General features: G+C 39.0%; 2 protein-coding genes across 2 annotated transcripts; both read right to left on the reverse strand.

Annotated features, from left to right (window-relative positions):
* Positions 1-3,965, reverse strand: LOC124406680 (arrestin domain-containing protein 17-like). Its single transcript, XM_046882203.1, has 7 exons — positions 3,612-3,965; positions 2,104-2,232; positions 1,821-2,032; positions 1,320-1,502; positions 966-1,180; positions 614-834; positions 1-505 (listed from the first exon to the last, which is right to left on the reverse strand). The coding sequence occupies exons 1-7, from the start codon at positions 3,724-3,726 to the stop codon at positions 345-347; spliced, it is 1,236 nt and encodes a 411-aa protein (XP_046738159.1). The 5' UTR covers positions 3,727-3,965; the 3' UTR covers positions 1-344.
* Positions 3,966-5,234: 1,269 nt separating this feature from the next.
* On the reverse strand, positions 5,235-9,610 carry LOC124406679 (arrestin domain-containing protein 2-like). Its single transcript, XM_046882202.1, has 7 exons — positions 9,500-9,610; positions 8,780-8,929; positions 8,482-8,693; positions 8,216-8,398; positions 7,896-8,110; positions 6,912-7,141; positions 5,235-6,800 (listed from the first exon to the last, which is right to left on the reverse strand). The coding sequence occupies exons 1-7, from the start codon at positions 9,606-9,608 to the stop codon at positions 6,631-6,633; spliced, it is 1,269 nt and encodes a 422-aa protein (XP_046738158.1). The 5' UTR covers positions 9,609-9,610; the 3' UTR covers positions 5,235-6,630.
* Positions 9,611-15,634: the final 6,024 nt, after the last annotated feature.

Consider the following 15,634-nt stretch of genomic DNA (forward strand, 5'->3'; position numbering starts at 1 on the left):
TTGAATAAAATGTGTGTTCAGCAGTTTCGCACTTGTTACAGGCAGTGTGGATTAGGTATATGTGGATTCATTGTAACAAGTAACCCTATTAGATTTTTGTAAATACGTACATGAGTTGTAAAAATATATAACATGTAGACCTTCTGTAAGTACGTTACAAGGCACTTAAGAAATTGATAACGACGAATAATGCCACGCTTACAAAAAAAAACTAATGAGAGCAAGAAAATACCATTGGAAACATGATGAAATAATCAAAATCCAATGGTTCTGAGTTGTTCCCAAGAGTATTTTGTTGCTAGCGCAGCGATTGGTATTTTGTGTTCAAGGGCATTGAACTGCAATCACTGCTTTTCGCACACAGGAGCACTAGAAGCTGTGTTAAAGTGGCTGTAGTTGTACACAGGATATCGCGGAGCATATGGAACGGCCTGAACATGGTCGGACTCCTCCGTGTCCTTGATACATTGAGCGCCATACATGCACTCTTCATAAGAAGGTGGAGCTGAAATTTACATATTAAAAGAACATCAGATTCGATCGTTCATCTTGTACAAGCAAACGTATTTCTAAAAGTTGACCAAATATTACTGTCAACGTTATTCTGACTCACGTAGATCGCGTGGATCTCCCTGACTTTGATATGGAGGCGATGGCGTGTCGGTAGGTTGCGACGGACCAGGGAACGGTGTACTGGCAAAGCCTGTAGGGTTTTGTAGGGGTGGTGCACTTGGTAATGGTATCATATTCACGTTTGGGTTGTACATGTTGAAGGAGCTGTACAGTGGAACTGTTCCAATCAGGATGGGGAAGTCTTCATCGATGTCGCAGTGCCTGTAAGGGGATTTATCAATCTCAGTCTTCAAAATTCAAGATCCAATAATGGGCGTGTTGGGCACATTTATTTTAGCACTTAAATTTTCAATACTTGTCAAAATGATGAATTGCAAAAGCTGAGTACTTACACCCCGGAGAAAGATACCGTTACTCTCAAGACATAGTCAAGGTCGATTATCCCGCAGAACTCAAGATCGGATGGAGGCAGCGCCGGTACTTTCAGCGATAGCATAACAGGCTCCTCGGATTTGTTAGTAAATGGTTCGTCAAACTGCGCCTTTATGACGCTTAATCCTGCTTTCTTGGTTCGATGATACGGAGAGCTCGCTTCAAATCTCAACTTCTACAGTTGTTTAGTTTCGGCCAATGAAAAAGTGAATAGGAATGTTAAGGAATCGCTAATAGGTACTTGATCCAAGCCGCAGCACGCTAGCATGTTCTGCAGTATTGAAACCACGTTCCTACCGATCACTTAGACGTACCTGTCTCAAGGAAATCTGTATCTGCTCTACTTCGACGGTGGAATTATTTTCACACTCTACAGTAACAGGTATTATTTGACCAGGCACAAATCCACTTGAGGGAATAGATATTACTGCAGATAAATTTCCTTTGCCTACACAAAAGCAGCAAAAGTTCTTTTGCATGTCTCCCTGGATCGACAGCTGCACAATGAAATTATTCTTGTAATGATTAACAATTACATAAGGGTATACTTCGAAATCGCATAAGTTTGGAAGATTGTTACTTCAAGAGCATGTCGAGACAGTAAGGTTGCAATATGTACGTAAAGAGGGTCGTTCACATTTACATAGAATTCGATTCAAGATAGAAACGATATGACAATTTTTACACTTATAAAACTCATCAGTTATCTTCGATTCTTGCATACTTTAATTCCAACAGGTGTAGATTGATAAAGAGGCACTCATGAGGAACCGTGGAATTAGTTGATTACATTCAGAGCGACGACGTTCACTTACAGCAGCTTGCGGCCTCCCATTTAAGTCATACGTAGAAACAATTGTGAATGCAGCTTTGACCTCGTGATCAAATTTCCATGGCCTGTCAAAGGTGGCTTTGATCGTATATCGTATGTGTCCAATATTATGCTCAAAGCTGTTGGGTAGCCCCATCGGTAGTTGAATACTGAAGGGATAAACCAGATGACCGGCAGGAAGCTCGATGTTTGGACCTGCGGTTTCGAGGGCAGTATTACGCACCCTGTAGTAAGGAATTCCAAACGAGATGACTCTACAGACATACCAGATTCACTTCCTATCAAGTAGAACAGCGAGGAGAAGTAATTCTCCTCGCCGCGATACACTGTCCGTGACTTCCCTCGTTTTACAGTCCATTTCACCTTTGCCTCCCCAACAGCCTTCACTCGGAGTCCTAGGGAAAATCAAAACTCGGATAAGTGAAATGTTGTCATCCTTACGGCCTTAGTATTTACGTACAAATTTTGGACAGACCTCGTAAGCCAATGAAACTGTGTTTTACCTACGTTTATAACAGTGCCGAAAGTTATGGTAGTTCGAAAAAATTAAACGATTCCACATGAGTCAATCAATGAGAACCGATTATATTGAATGTGAGAGAAAAACAAAACCTGAGCTAACAGAACTGAATAGTTCATCTAACTGCAAGCTCGAATTACGTGCAGTATCGGACCATTTTTTAAGTCGATAGTAATTCTGTTAGACATTTGAGATTATCATACAAAGACTGGTAAAGAAAAAGAATGCAACTTATTAACTGTAAGATATTGAAAAATGAAATTTTTAACTCTTTCGTGCGGACTACGTTTTGTATAGTATATGTACTTTGCGTATAAGCGTTTGGTTCTAGCGTCAAGCAGCCGTTTGCTTGGTGCCGAAGTCTACTCGTAAAACTAAAAAAATCAGCTCGTTCAAAAGTATGTGAGTTATTAATGTGTATATACCCAGATTGAGTGAAATCTTTGCGGCTTGTCCAACATTGCAAACAAACGCGATAACCTTCGATAAACCGATCTACACGAACTCTCTGCGAGATTCTTCTTTAAAAAATTCTCGCCCGATTATTAAGTAAGAGTTTTTGAATGCATAATTTATGGTCCCAATTGATGGCCGGATTGTTCATTTTTGTGTACTGTTAAAAAAATTTAAGTAGACATAATGTCCTAGCAGGTCCACTTTATGTTTCAGTTAATTGTTATATTTTTATCAGTTAATATGACATAAATTATTGTAATTGTACGATTTCAATTGTCACATTACCATCTAATTTATACTTTGTACTTTTACTTTCACTTGGTAAGACATTGAAAAATGGTTAGATCAACCTAAAAATTTTAATGTACCTGGCGGGACATTTTTTTTCAATCCGTGATATATGTCATTATAAGTGATTATGTGAACTCCCGGCATAACTGCACGTCGGTGATATTAATATAAGATAAATGGGAACAAATTATGGATGAGATTACACCATTGATATACATTGATTAGAAAAACAAACGCACGTGCGCCTGAGGGATCGTGACCTTTATCGGCTTGGATGAGGCCTGTTCGCATAGATGAAACGCTGAGTGGTTCCAATCAAGTGGAATCAGATAATCAGAGTTCACTTTCACATTGGATAAAAATAGCACTCATGTTAAGTTCCGTTCAAAAAGAGAATCCTATAGAAGAAGGAATGGAGACATCCACATTCGATGCAATACTGTCAATTTGAACATTGCACATTGTTTTACCACTGCTATGCAAATACGTGAATATTTCTATACTCACCTCTGACCTCCTTCGGTGTCATAAAATCTGCCACAATTCTCCCTGACACAAGTTCGCCTGGTATGTATGTACCATTTTCACGGTCAAATTCAATTGATAATTGCGTGCTTCTCATCGGGACCCGGGTACCGTTATTGTTTCGTGCGAATACCTGTGCAAAAATGCTTCAAACACGCTCCATATTGTGAAGTTTGGCGCTCGTCGAGAAGCACCAAGTGAACTATGACTTTGGTATAGGACGCTGACAAACACCAGCCGGCATTCGACTATCGTCATCAAGCGACGCGCCTCTTTCCACAGGGCCGTCCAATTCGGCGGGGGCTTGGCCTAAGAATAAGTCCAGGGACGAACAAACGTGGCTCGTTCGGCTTCTGATAGGCGTTGGGATCTAGGAACTACAACTTCGTTCGGTAAGAAAATCATATGGGTGATGGTACGCTGTTGGACCATGCAACTCACTCGATATCATTTTTTCACTGCATATAAAAGAATATGTACATTCAAGCGAGTTAACTCGTGCATTGTTTATAAAGTATGTTGAAAATTTGATGACGAATCAAACTACCTGAACGCTTTATTTCTCATGAAAAAGTCTGTCGGTACAAAATGCATCTACCCTATGATCCATAAATGGATTGTGTACCATTTGCGTTCTGCTGCTTTCTAAACCACACGGTCGCTGCCTGCGCCAGCACAGCTAGGTTTGCACAAATTTTACCTGCGCCGTAATGCTGCCATCCGAAAGTTGCACATACCATGGTCCAGGTGGTGACCGCGTGACTGAGAGAGAGAGTTCGTTTGAAAAACACTTACGGTATGTAAATACCATGTAAACCAGAAGCGACTGGCGCGCGTCGATTTTCTCCGATCTTTCTGCTGCCAGTTTATGAAATCTCAAATGAGTAGCCGCCATGTTTTGAAACAGTATACCTACTCATCGGCTTGAGGCGCGCTATTTGAAACATAAATTTGAACATCACAAAACACTACAATCTAATTATTCGACAGATTAACATATTTGAAAAGTATACAGTTTCTTTGTTGATAAAGAAATTAAATCGTTTACCCTTCTGAGTAACGAAGCTTTCACGCAACCAAAGGAATACAATTCACATTGATTAATCATCAGGCTAAAATAAAAAGCCCCCTGAACATGGAATCGCATCGAAACAAATTTTATTGTATTTGCGAGGTAATCAATTTCTGAATCGATAGGAGACATCTGAATTTGGACGATTGCTATCCATATCATCAAAATCGATGGTGTTTTTCGAAAATTTAACAGACTATACTTCAAGTGCATGGTAAGTTGTTACCTACCGAACTTGGCTGATAAATGGGGACTGGCCAAAAAGATGATCAGTTAGTGAGCCACAAACTCGAACAAGGTCGAAACAGACGCGAGGATACGAGAAACCAAGTATCATCAGATGGCATAGTAGGTGCCTGACCTACCTTGTCTATTCTTGAACTTATGAAGTAAAGATGACCACCAAAGTTTCCCTCCCATAAATAAGACATGAGACCTCTGAGGCTAAAAACACTGCGTACTTTACTATCAGTTAACAGTAAATAATTTCCTGGTATTATCAAAAAATTTATTATCATTACCAAGAAATGACAAGAAATCCATTTTTGGGGGGCAGAGTGTGGAGGCAGTTTTATGAAAATGACGTGTCCAATGTTTTTTCATACAACAAACGATAGCATTTACAAATAGTTTGGAACTGGGCAAGTGATATGGCAATCGATGCGTGGTAAACAAATTCACACAACTATTTGTTTTACATTAGGATCTTATTCTTAATTTCAGCTGTTGCAGATTTTCTTGAAATTTATGTCGGTGGAACGATAAAACGTACACTGCAAATTTTGTGAGTAATTTATATCCCGTAAGTTTACATAATCTCCGGGCATTAGAACTGGAGTCGGGCACCGTGGTTGTTGCGTTCGGAGACAATTACATCGACATATCTCGATATCTTTATGTTTTCTGCCGTATATATCATTATCATTATATACGTATTCATTGGCAACGAATACGCAGTAACCATAAGCGGCGCTTACTTTGCGAACAATCGTTTATTAACTTTTTGAATTACTGTTATGTCTCATTACAAACAAGTATAATAATTTTCTATGCGATATATATTGCCTTACAATTCGTTATTTTATGTTTTATCTTCTTCCTAATCTCTGAGGTAATGTTCTTTGTAATTTCTCTACATTTCGTAATAAATGATGAATATATATTCGCCGATCTAAGTATTTATGATTTACTGTTCTATTGCGAACGATTGGTTCATAAACATGTCACGGCTGCCCTTTTACGGAAATATACGCATTGTCACCACTCCAGCAAAATCTGGCCGGCACGCGCACCTCTCTACATATCATGGCATGTGAAAATTTGTAAAAATCAGTCTCAACTTTTATCGTATGATAAATTAATATTCATCATTTCAGTTATCGCTTCGTTATCACATTTAATTTGTTATTTTTATCACTTTACGTGTAGTACGGCATCCACCTCTCGATATATTCCGCTCGAAACCATGTTTTCCATTGATGTTCCAAATATACATAATTTGGCATAATATTTTCGGTTACTCAGCAAAATAAAAGCATAGGTCGGAAATGAGCCCACATACTACAAGAAAATGACGCTAAATCATATTTGTTGTGTATTACGTTCACACGTATACGTAGAATAAAAATATGAAAGTTCTCTTTGCAACGTTTGACTTAAATTAATTACCAAACACAATATATAAACGTGAAAAACTTGTAACTTCTATGATGATCGTGCACATTTTATCATCCCGTGTTTGGACACTTTGGAATAGGTATGTTTAAACATTACAAAAAGAGAGTGGATACATAATATTCAAGCAATTTGTCATCATGTTTTTTCCCGCACGATCCACACACCTATGAACCCTCCGGGAATTCCAGAAGCGTTAGAAATAAGCATCCAACGCTGTAAAAAAAGGTGACGAAAGTGCTATGCAAGTTGCAACTACTGTGTTCCGTAGCCGGGCGCGGTAGGCGTTGGATTTGCAGAACCGTATAAGTTGTACACTGGATACCGCGGAGAGAAGGGAACTCTAGCACCATGCATATACTCAGACTCCTCTTTGCCCCTGATACTGCGAGCCCCATAAACGCAAGCCTCATACGACGGTGGAGCTGAAATTATAATATTCGCTGGCTAAGTTACACCGTATGCCACACAATCGGACAAGAAGAGAATTAGTGAAAACAGTAATAGCGAAACGTAAATTGCCAATTTTAACTCACGTAACTCGCTTGGACCGGGGTGACTTGGATAAGGCGCATTCGTGACTACGAATCCTATTGATGGCCCTGGCTGGTTGTTCGGTTGTACTACACTAGTAGGAGGTAGTCCCGGCAATAAGGGTGCAGTCGGTGGTGGAGCTGTGACGTTGTTAAGGTTGTACGCGTTAAGCGAATTGTATAGAGGGATCGTACCGATCAGTATGGAGAATTTTCGCTCAACGCTACAGTGCCTGAAAAACCATTTTTGTTCTCCGGTTAATTAGTGTAACGCAACGGCTGTGCTCTCTTGGAGAACAAGATCAACCGACGGCCAATAGCCAGAAAAGAGTATAAAAGTGTGAGTAGTATTCACAGAAATTTCATGCACTGTGATTGACTGGGTGAAAGAAAGTAACGCCAGTAAAAACAAAGCAGGCAATGCCATTGTCTTGTTGGCAAATATACTGCAGCTATCATGCACTATTTGAAATCATGTCTCCCGAATATGGGTCCTCAATTAATCCGAATAGGTCACTGGGGGTGAATTTGACCCCAAAACATTTTTCAAACTCCTCGTAGAGTCCTTTAGTCGTGGAAATGGGCCTATTGACGCCATTTTTAATGCAAAATAAAGGTCTTTTTCGACATTTTTGGCACTTTTTTTTAACCTTGGCGGTGTTTTACAATGTTGACACAATTAATTTTGATTAGGAAAACTGAGGCAGTTTTTTCTCCGATTCATAAGCAATACCTAGATATTTTTCTTAGATTCTTAGGACTTATTTTCGAAGCAAAAGCTCACGTTTGGGGTGAATTTCATCCAGTGTGATCGTTATGTTATTCTACAGAGGTGTGACCTATTAGGATTAATATGCCTATTTCAAGGTTTGCCTAATACTAATATGTATATCCGTCTAATTGTGATTAGCGCTTTGCTTTCGGCGATCGGTGATAGCAGTGGTAGTATTTGTTTCACCATCGTTTGAAACGCAACGATGAACTTACATTCCCTCAAAGCAGATGACAACTCTGAGTACGTAGTCGAGGTCGATTATCCCACAATAGTCAAGATTCGACGGTGGTAGTGACGGAACCCTTAGGTTTATTGTGACCTGATTTACGGATTTATTTCTGAATGGCGACCGGCATTGCGCCTCCACAGTTTTGAGTTTATCTTCCTTGGTATTACTGCTCGGTGTACTCGCGTAGAACTTGAGTCTCTGTTGGTGCACGATTTAATTTTACAATAAAATGTAGACAAAAATTACTGATTGTATTATAATGGTGGCATTATGTTTATTTGCGGTATAATACAACAAGCATACCTTGTTCAGAGCGATTTTGATTTTCTCCACTTCAACGTTAGAATGATTTTCATACTCCACAGTCACAGGTATTACCTGGCCAGGCACGTATCCACTTGACGGAATGGAAATTGTCGCACCCATGTTACCCACGCATATGCAAAGGCAGCAAAAACCATGCTCGATCTCTTCGCGGATAGAGAGCTATACGATAAAAGTAGACAAGATGAAATAACCATTTGTTGTAAAGGAAATTGGAAAGATAAAAGTGTTTTATGTATACTTACGGAAGCTTGCGGCTTCTGGTTGAGGTTTAGGGGCGCAGCAACAGTGAAGGCAGTCTTGACTTCGTGGTCGAACTTCCAGGGTCTATCGAATACCGCTTTGATTGTATACCTGATATGTCCATGCTTATGCTCGAAGCTGCTTGGTAAATTTATCGGGAGTTGAACTTTGAACGGGTAAACGAGCTGTCCAACTGGAAGTTGGACAGGTGTACCTACAATTAAAAAACTGTAAAATGATACAGCACGAACGTTGTGCGTGATGGATGTTGACTGACAGACATAGGATGTTGACACCCACCGTTGGCGCTTCCGAAAAGATAGAAAAGCGACGAGAAATATTCTTCACGACCACTAAACGACTCATAATGATAGTGGCCATCTGAGTCAGGTTTTTCGCTTTGCGCAGACCACTCCACCAGTGACTCACCCTTCACCACCAGTTTGACCGCTGTAGGCATTCAATTCAGTAAAAGATTGAATTCGATCGATTGTGCAAAATCAGAAAACAGTCGACTAGTCATTTAAAGTGGTAACGGTCATTACTATGATTAAATCTACTTGTTTACGATATAAACGTCATTATACATAGAAGGTTATCAAAATGAACCCGAAGTTTTATTTCGTTTATCAAATTTAAGACGATCCTAACGATGCGAAGTAACGAGTTCTCCTAAACATACATTGTTAGAGTAAGCTAACTAACTTCATCCTCATCCGTTCTAAGGCTCGATACAGAGCAGAAAGTATGCTGTAATCAAATATCTCTTTTATTATCATCCGCGCATATCAACGGCCCCAATTGTCGACGCAGAGTTATATACGGCAACAACACTCTAACAAGTCAACGCCTGGGAAATGAATTTAAAAAATGGACTATCAATTGTGTGGAAACTTGATACACAGAACCAGGATTGGTGATCGGAGTCTTAATCTATGGGGCACGTACGATACACGTACACAGATGACACTCAAAATAAGTCAAAACGGGAGAAAGTGAGAATCCTATCTGTGTGCTCACCTCTGATCTTTTTCGGCCTTCCAAATTCGGCAACCACTTTGCCACATACAAGTTCGCCGGGTTCATACACTCGATGTTCACGATCAAACTCGATCGCCAAGCGTATCATAGATTCACCCATGGGGAGAAACCGTTGTATTACAGAGCACTGTAGCCTACAACTGAAATATATTAGCCCTAGAGCGGCGCCGCTACCTATCTACCGCACACAGTCGTCTATACCCAGCCCGAAACATGCTGCGTCCAATCAGGCGTGTTTCTTTCTCAGGATCGGCAACATATTTCGGGGCCACCAGCGGCCCCCAGACGCCAGTATCTAGCATGAGCGACCGAATTAATTTCAATTTTTTTATTTTTTTTTAGTTGCTGACGGAATCACTAAAGCAGGGTTGCCACTAATTTCATAGTTTTAAATTCGCAGACTATTCTAGATTTTTCAGATACAAAATTCTAATTTTCTCGATACTTTTTTCGTCTGATTGAATCAAAGTGATGAGAAAAAGTTTGAAACAAACGTTAAAAATTATACCATATACGTATTTATTTTCAAATCTCTAGATATAAAGGATTGAGTTTCAAAAACAACAGTCTTAAACAGCGATATTTGGTTCGATAGTACCATCCGAATGTTAGGTAACATTTAAACGGCGCACTGCCACTCTTTGAAGGGGACGACTCTGACTTGAAACGCTCTTGAATTATTGTCACGTGACCTTGCCCCGACTTCCCCCTCCAGATATTGCCCACCACCGGGCAACTAATGGAATGAAAGGAATTTTCCGAATACTAGGCTCAGTTACAACGGGCGCAGTAGTGAACGAAAAGGATACTGGTAACTTTTGTAAAAATTGAAAGAAACGAAAGAGATGGAATCAATAAAATTTAAGTAGATACGGAATTTAAGTTATGTATTTTTTTGGCAACCGAACTGGCTCGAAACGGATTCGAATTAAAATCTAATTTTCGATTCTTTGGTAGTAACGCACGTGTATGCGGCCATAAAAATGACTGAACTCTATGCTCTTTTAGTGGCTGTAACATTGAGCATAGATAACCCAATTTCAATTTTGTGTAGCCTTATTGGGAACTTCATTGCTTTTTAAATCGAATTTCACTACGCAGCAGTTGGAAAAAATGCCGTGTATTACACGATATCTGACTTAAAGTAGGATTCTACGTTGAAACTTTGAAGAAATCAAATTTTTTTTTTCATTTCTCGTAAGAGAATATATTTAAGAATGTTCTCTCAAAATTTTAAATCGATTCAAGCAGTCTAACTGTACCTTTACGCCTTTAAACCGTAACTACCTAAGCGCGCTAATTCGATGCGCTGACCCAACCGCTTACCTGGATTTATTCGCTCGAACAGCTGCTTCCAAGGAAAGCAAAACATAGCGTAAACAGGCGAAATTGGAAGAAATAGTACATTATGTAACAAGGGAATAAAATCGGAGATTATTCCCGCGGGCGGGAATCACCCAAGGGAATAGTCACCTGATTCGTGTCTTACATATAGGACTTTATTTCCGACTCAACTCTAGCCACATCTGTTGACTCAAAAAGTGGAAATCACTTACGCACAGAAACTGAGTGTTCTATGTCGACCACAGCGCGAGCGGGTGGTGCACTTTTTGGGCAGTTTGTGTTTGCTGTTTTCGGTTTCCTTATTGGGGTCCAGTTCACCCCAATACCGACTTTAACGTACTTGAATTGATGAAAAAATTTTGGGGTCTCAGAGTCCCCATGTATGTATTGCATAATTCTTTCACTTTTTTGTGTTCAAGAATTTCTCCCACATCTCGATTCTAAAACTAACATTCGAGTCTATTTTTGGAGCGGGTCTAGGGCCGCAGGCCACAGGCCCTGGTGGGGGTGTAGGGGGCAAGGCGCTCACGGAGGATTGGGAGGGCGGAGCCCCCCTCACTTAAGAATATCTTTTTTTCATCATCATTATCATTGTTATTCTATCGTGCAATGATTCGATCATTTTTCCGGCATTTAGCGGGAAAAAGGTCCACATTTTTCCCGCAACTGAGGGAAAATAGTTAAGCGGGAAAAATATGCCATTTTCGTCCCGTTTTTCAGGTTAAAAAAGTTAACTTTATGGTCGAGTCGGGAATAAACGATCTTTTGGAACAGTTGAAGACATTTTGTTGCTGCAGACATCGCTGATTAAGCGTAAGTTGATTTTTTTTGTGATATTTTGTTTACAAAAATTTTGAACGTGTTCATCTCTAAATTATTTCTTTACACCGCTTGATGCTAAAATCTCCGAAACTGATGAACCGATTGTTATGAAATTTTAACCACATGTTCTGTACATCTATAACAACTAACTGCACTAAAATTATTTAAAAATTTTGAGTTTTACCATTTTTTTTATTTGGCCAAATGCAGAGGAAAACATGCAATTTTTTTCTTTCCACCGCCATTTTGTTATTTTTGCATGTACATCAAAAATTCTAGGCCCGTCGGTTGCTAGTGATATATCGAAGCTAAAAATTCAAAATATTTCTGTTTCAGATAACGCGTTCTTGAAATTTTATCACCAGCACTGACGCACGTAGACGTCGTATTCAATTAGTGTATTTGTATGTTAAAATTTAATAAAATTTTATTAATGTATTTTAAGAGTGAAATTATCAAGCCTAACAAATAATCTCATAAAAAATTCATAAAAATAGTCTTTTTCCGAGCGCTCAAAGTAAAATTCTGCCTTATGCGAATATATCACTCGCTTCCGGTTCCTTTCGCCTGCCACACGCTTTCCGATATCGCCAACTTTCCGCAATTGGCATACAATATATTATATAACTAAAACGCTATCTATCCATGGTTCGCCTTACATTCCAACTCATGTGCAACGTGGAAAATTTGGGAAAACCGAACAGACTGATGCATAGGAAATCTCTGGTGAATGGGCATCCTCAGAGCCATGCGCGCCTAACATTTATTACGAGAGCCGAGCGTAGCGGACAAATGCTGCGAACGCAACTTGTGCATGTGTTGGCACTGGCGGTGTGCATCTACCTCGGAGGTTGCCTTTTCACTAGGAATTTCCTGTATTTCGTGGATAGATACAGAGCTGAACGACTGCAAGCAATGTGCGTCATCACAAATAACCAGTGCCGGATTAGTCACGTAGCAAGAGTAGCAAATGCTTCGGGTACCCCACACCTGTCTGAGCGTAAAAAAATCAATCAGATAGAAGCGTAAAAATATTTGTATAACCACATGTGTTGTACTTAGAGTCGCAGAATGACCGTCATTCAGATATTCGGTCAAGTCAGAGAAAAAGTGACTGACTCTGACTGTCAACGAACGTCGATCCAGTTTCTGGTGAGGAATGACCGTCAATTTCTTAACTTCCCAGAAATTCGATCAGTCACAACTATATAGGTGCCTCCACAGAATTAATTTGTTATTATTTAATTAATAATTGTATTTCATTGAGTACCACCAAGGTTGACTAAGGACTAAAATAAAAATGAAACAAGTTTAGGCTCGACATTTTTCACAAAACAAGAGTAAATTTGAAATAGATTAATAATTCGGTTACCCGCAACCATGTAGAAATAATTTTAAAATAAATTTATTTTTTAATTAAAAGTAATACTAATGTTTTAAGTTTATTAGTTAAATAGAATAAACACCGAAGAATTACAGTTAAAAATTTTTATTTTTTGGTAAACTTTTGTTTAATAACCGTATTAATTAAGATTATTAGGATATTCAAAAAAATACATGGTCGAGAAACTGTAGTATGCATATACATACATTTTAAAAAACGAAATACATTTTTCAACATTGAAGCGTATTAAAAATTAGTTAAGAAACACAATGGGTCAAAAACGTGTAAATCACCTCACCTTGATGAATATAGAATTTGATTTTCTTAGAGAAATCGACATGAATAGTGTTATCTCTAAATTTGCCCGTATTAAATCCAGAAAAATTTATTTATAACAGTTCTGTTTTATTTGAAACCCTAAACTTAAGAATCTAAAGCAAACCAATGGCCTCTTGATAGAATTTGCTACGGGCCCTCCGCTGACTTATTCCGGCACTGACGGTATGTAAATATGTACTAATAAGCCAGAAGCGACAATCGCGCGTGGATTTCTTTGATTTTCCTGCCGCCTTCGCGTTGCATTTTCACGTTCGGCTTGTTTCTATTAATTCTTATGAGGACATACTGACGAAATATAACTTTTAAAACGAGCGAAAACGTGAGACTAGAAAGCCAGAGTGACATTTTGACTCTCAATTGAATGAAATGCAACAAGACGTTGTCCGGGAAGTTCTGTACTTGAATATTTATATGACAGACCGAAGTACGATCCGCAATGCTCTCTCAGTGGAGAAAAGGTCTGTAATTCAATTCAAAACGTGATAAGTAAATTAAAACGATTTTGACAAGCAGAAGGACCGAAGTACAACCCGCGATGCACCACCGCTGAATAATCTCGTAATATCAAAGAGTCTGACAGGCCTAATTCGCTGATTGTGCCGATAGATTGAGCCTTAGTTATTTATGATTATATGTTGATTTGTTTATGGCATAAATATCAAGGGAGTCGTTATCACGCGGCAGATCGAGTGAAACTCGTTACTACCAGCCGTGGTCTTTCAGTGGAGCTCTGTTTTGCCCCGCGCTCTCACTGGCTTGCCGATTGGCGGAATGCATTGACATAATTTTGTGACTTGAGCGAGCGAATTCTAACAAGTTACAAGTGGCATTGTGTAAATAGAGTAGCCGAATTCTGACACGTTACTGTATGAAACTGTATTTGTGAGGTCGTCAATTTCTGGATCGACAGGAGGCATCTGAATTTGGGCAATTGCTATCCATATCATCGAAATTGATGGTCTTCTTCGAAAATTCAACGGACTATACTTCAAGTGCATGGTAAGTTGTTACCTACCGAACATGGATGATAAATGGGAGACTGGCCAAAAGGATCATCAGTTAGTGAGCCACAAACTCGAACAAGGTCGAAACAGACGCAAGGATACGGGAAACCAAGTATCATCAGATGGCATAGTAGGTGCCTGACCTACCTTGTCTATTCTTGAACTTATGAAGTAAAAATGACCACCAAAGTTTCCCTCCCATAAATAAGACATGAGACCTCTGAGGCTAAAAACACTGCGTACTTTATTATCAGTTAACAGTAAATAATTTCCTGGCATTATCAAAAAATTTTGATATCATTACCAAGAAATGCTAAGAAATCCATTTTTGGGGGCAGAGTGTAGAGGCAGTTTTATAAAAATAACGTGTCCAATGTTTTTTCATACACCAAACTATAGCATTTGCAAATAGTTTGGAACTGGACAAGTGATATGGCAATCGATGCGTGATAAATAAATTCACACAAATATTTGTTTTACATTAAGAGCTTTTTCTTGATTTCAGCAGTTCGAAATATTTTAAAAGATCTGGTGCAGATTTTCTTGAAATTTATGGTGGTGGCTTCTTTCATTTATTTTCCTGCAATTTTTCTTCGAAACCTCGTATTTCATCCCTGGCATTGTATTATGACCCTTCATTGTAAACGTTTTCAGCATCAGTACGTCTAGACGTCCATATGAGCGAGTAGAGGTTTCGTGGGGAAGAAGAAACTTTCAGAGGCAATTAGTACCATTCGAGTAGTATAGAGATTATTCCATCGTCGACGAAATGCAAATGTACACATTGAAATATACAGCATAAATATTGAACCTCTGGGTACTTATAACTACTTGTTTGACTAACTAGCAACTTGTTCGATGATTTCGAACAACGTTGACATGATATACCATTGAATATGAAAACAATTTTGATTTTAAAGCTCTGGCATTGTAACGCTGAAAATTAATCTCTCCTTCAGTGAAAATAACTGAATTTTCAAATTATGACATATTCTCGATAAATACTCAGGTTGGGCGATTAATAAAAGACTGACGAGTTCATGCAGGTGAATTACTTCAGGGTAAAAGGGGTTGCATTCAAAATGTTAATCATCCCGTTATTCAGTCACGTCGTAACGAAAGGTCACGTGTCGTATCAACGTAATTCAGTAACTAAAAGTGATATTTCGTATCATTTTAATATACTACCCTACACTAGCGGACGAAAGCACGAAATTTATT

Source organism: Diprion similis, chromosome 6, assembly GCF_021155765.1.
Source record: "Diprion similis isolate iyDipSimi1 chromosome 6, iyDipSimi1.1, whole genome shotgun sequence".
Taxonomy (NCBI): Eukaryota; Metazoa; Arthropoda; class Insecta; order Hymenoptera; family Diprionidae; genus Diprion; species Diprion similis.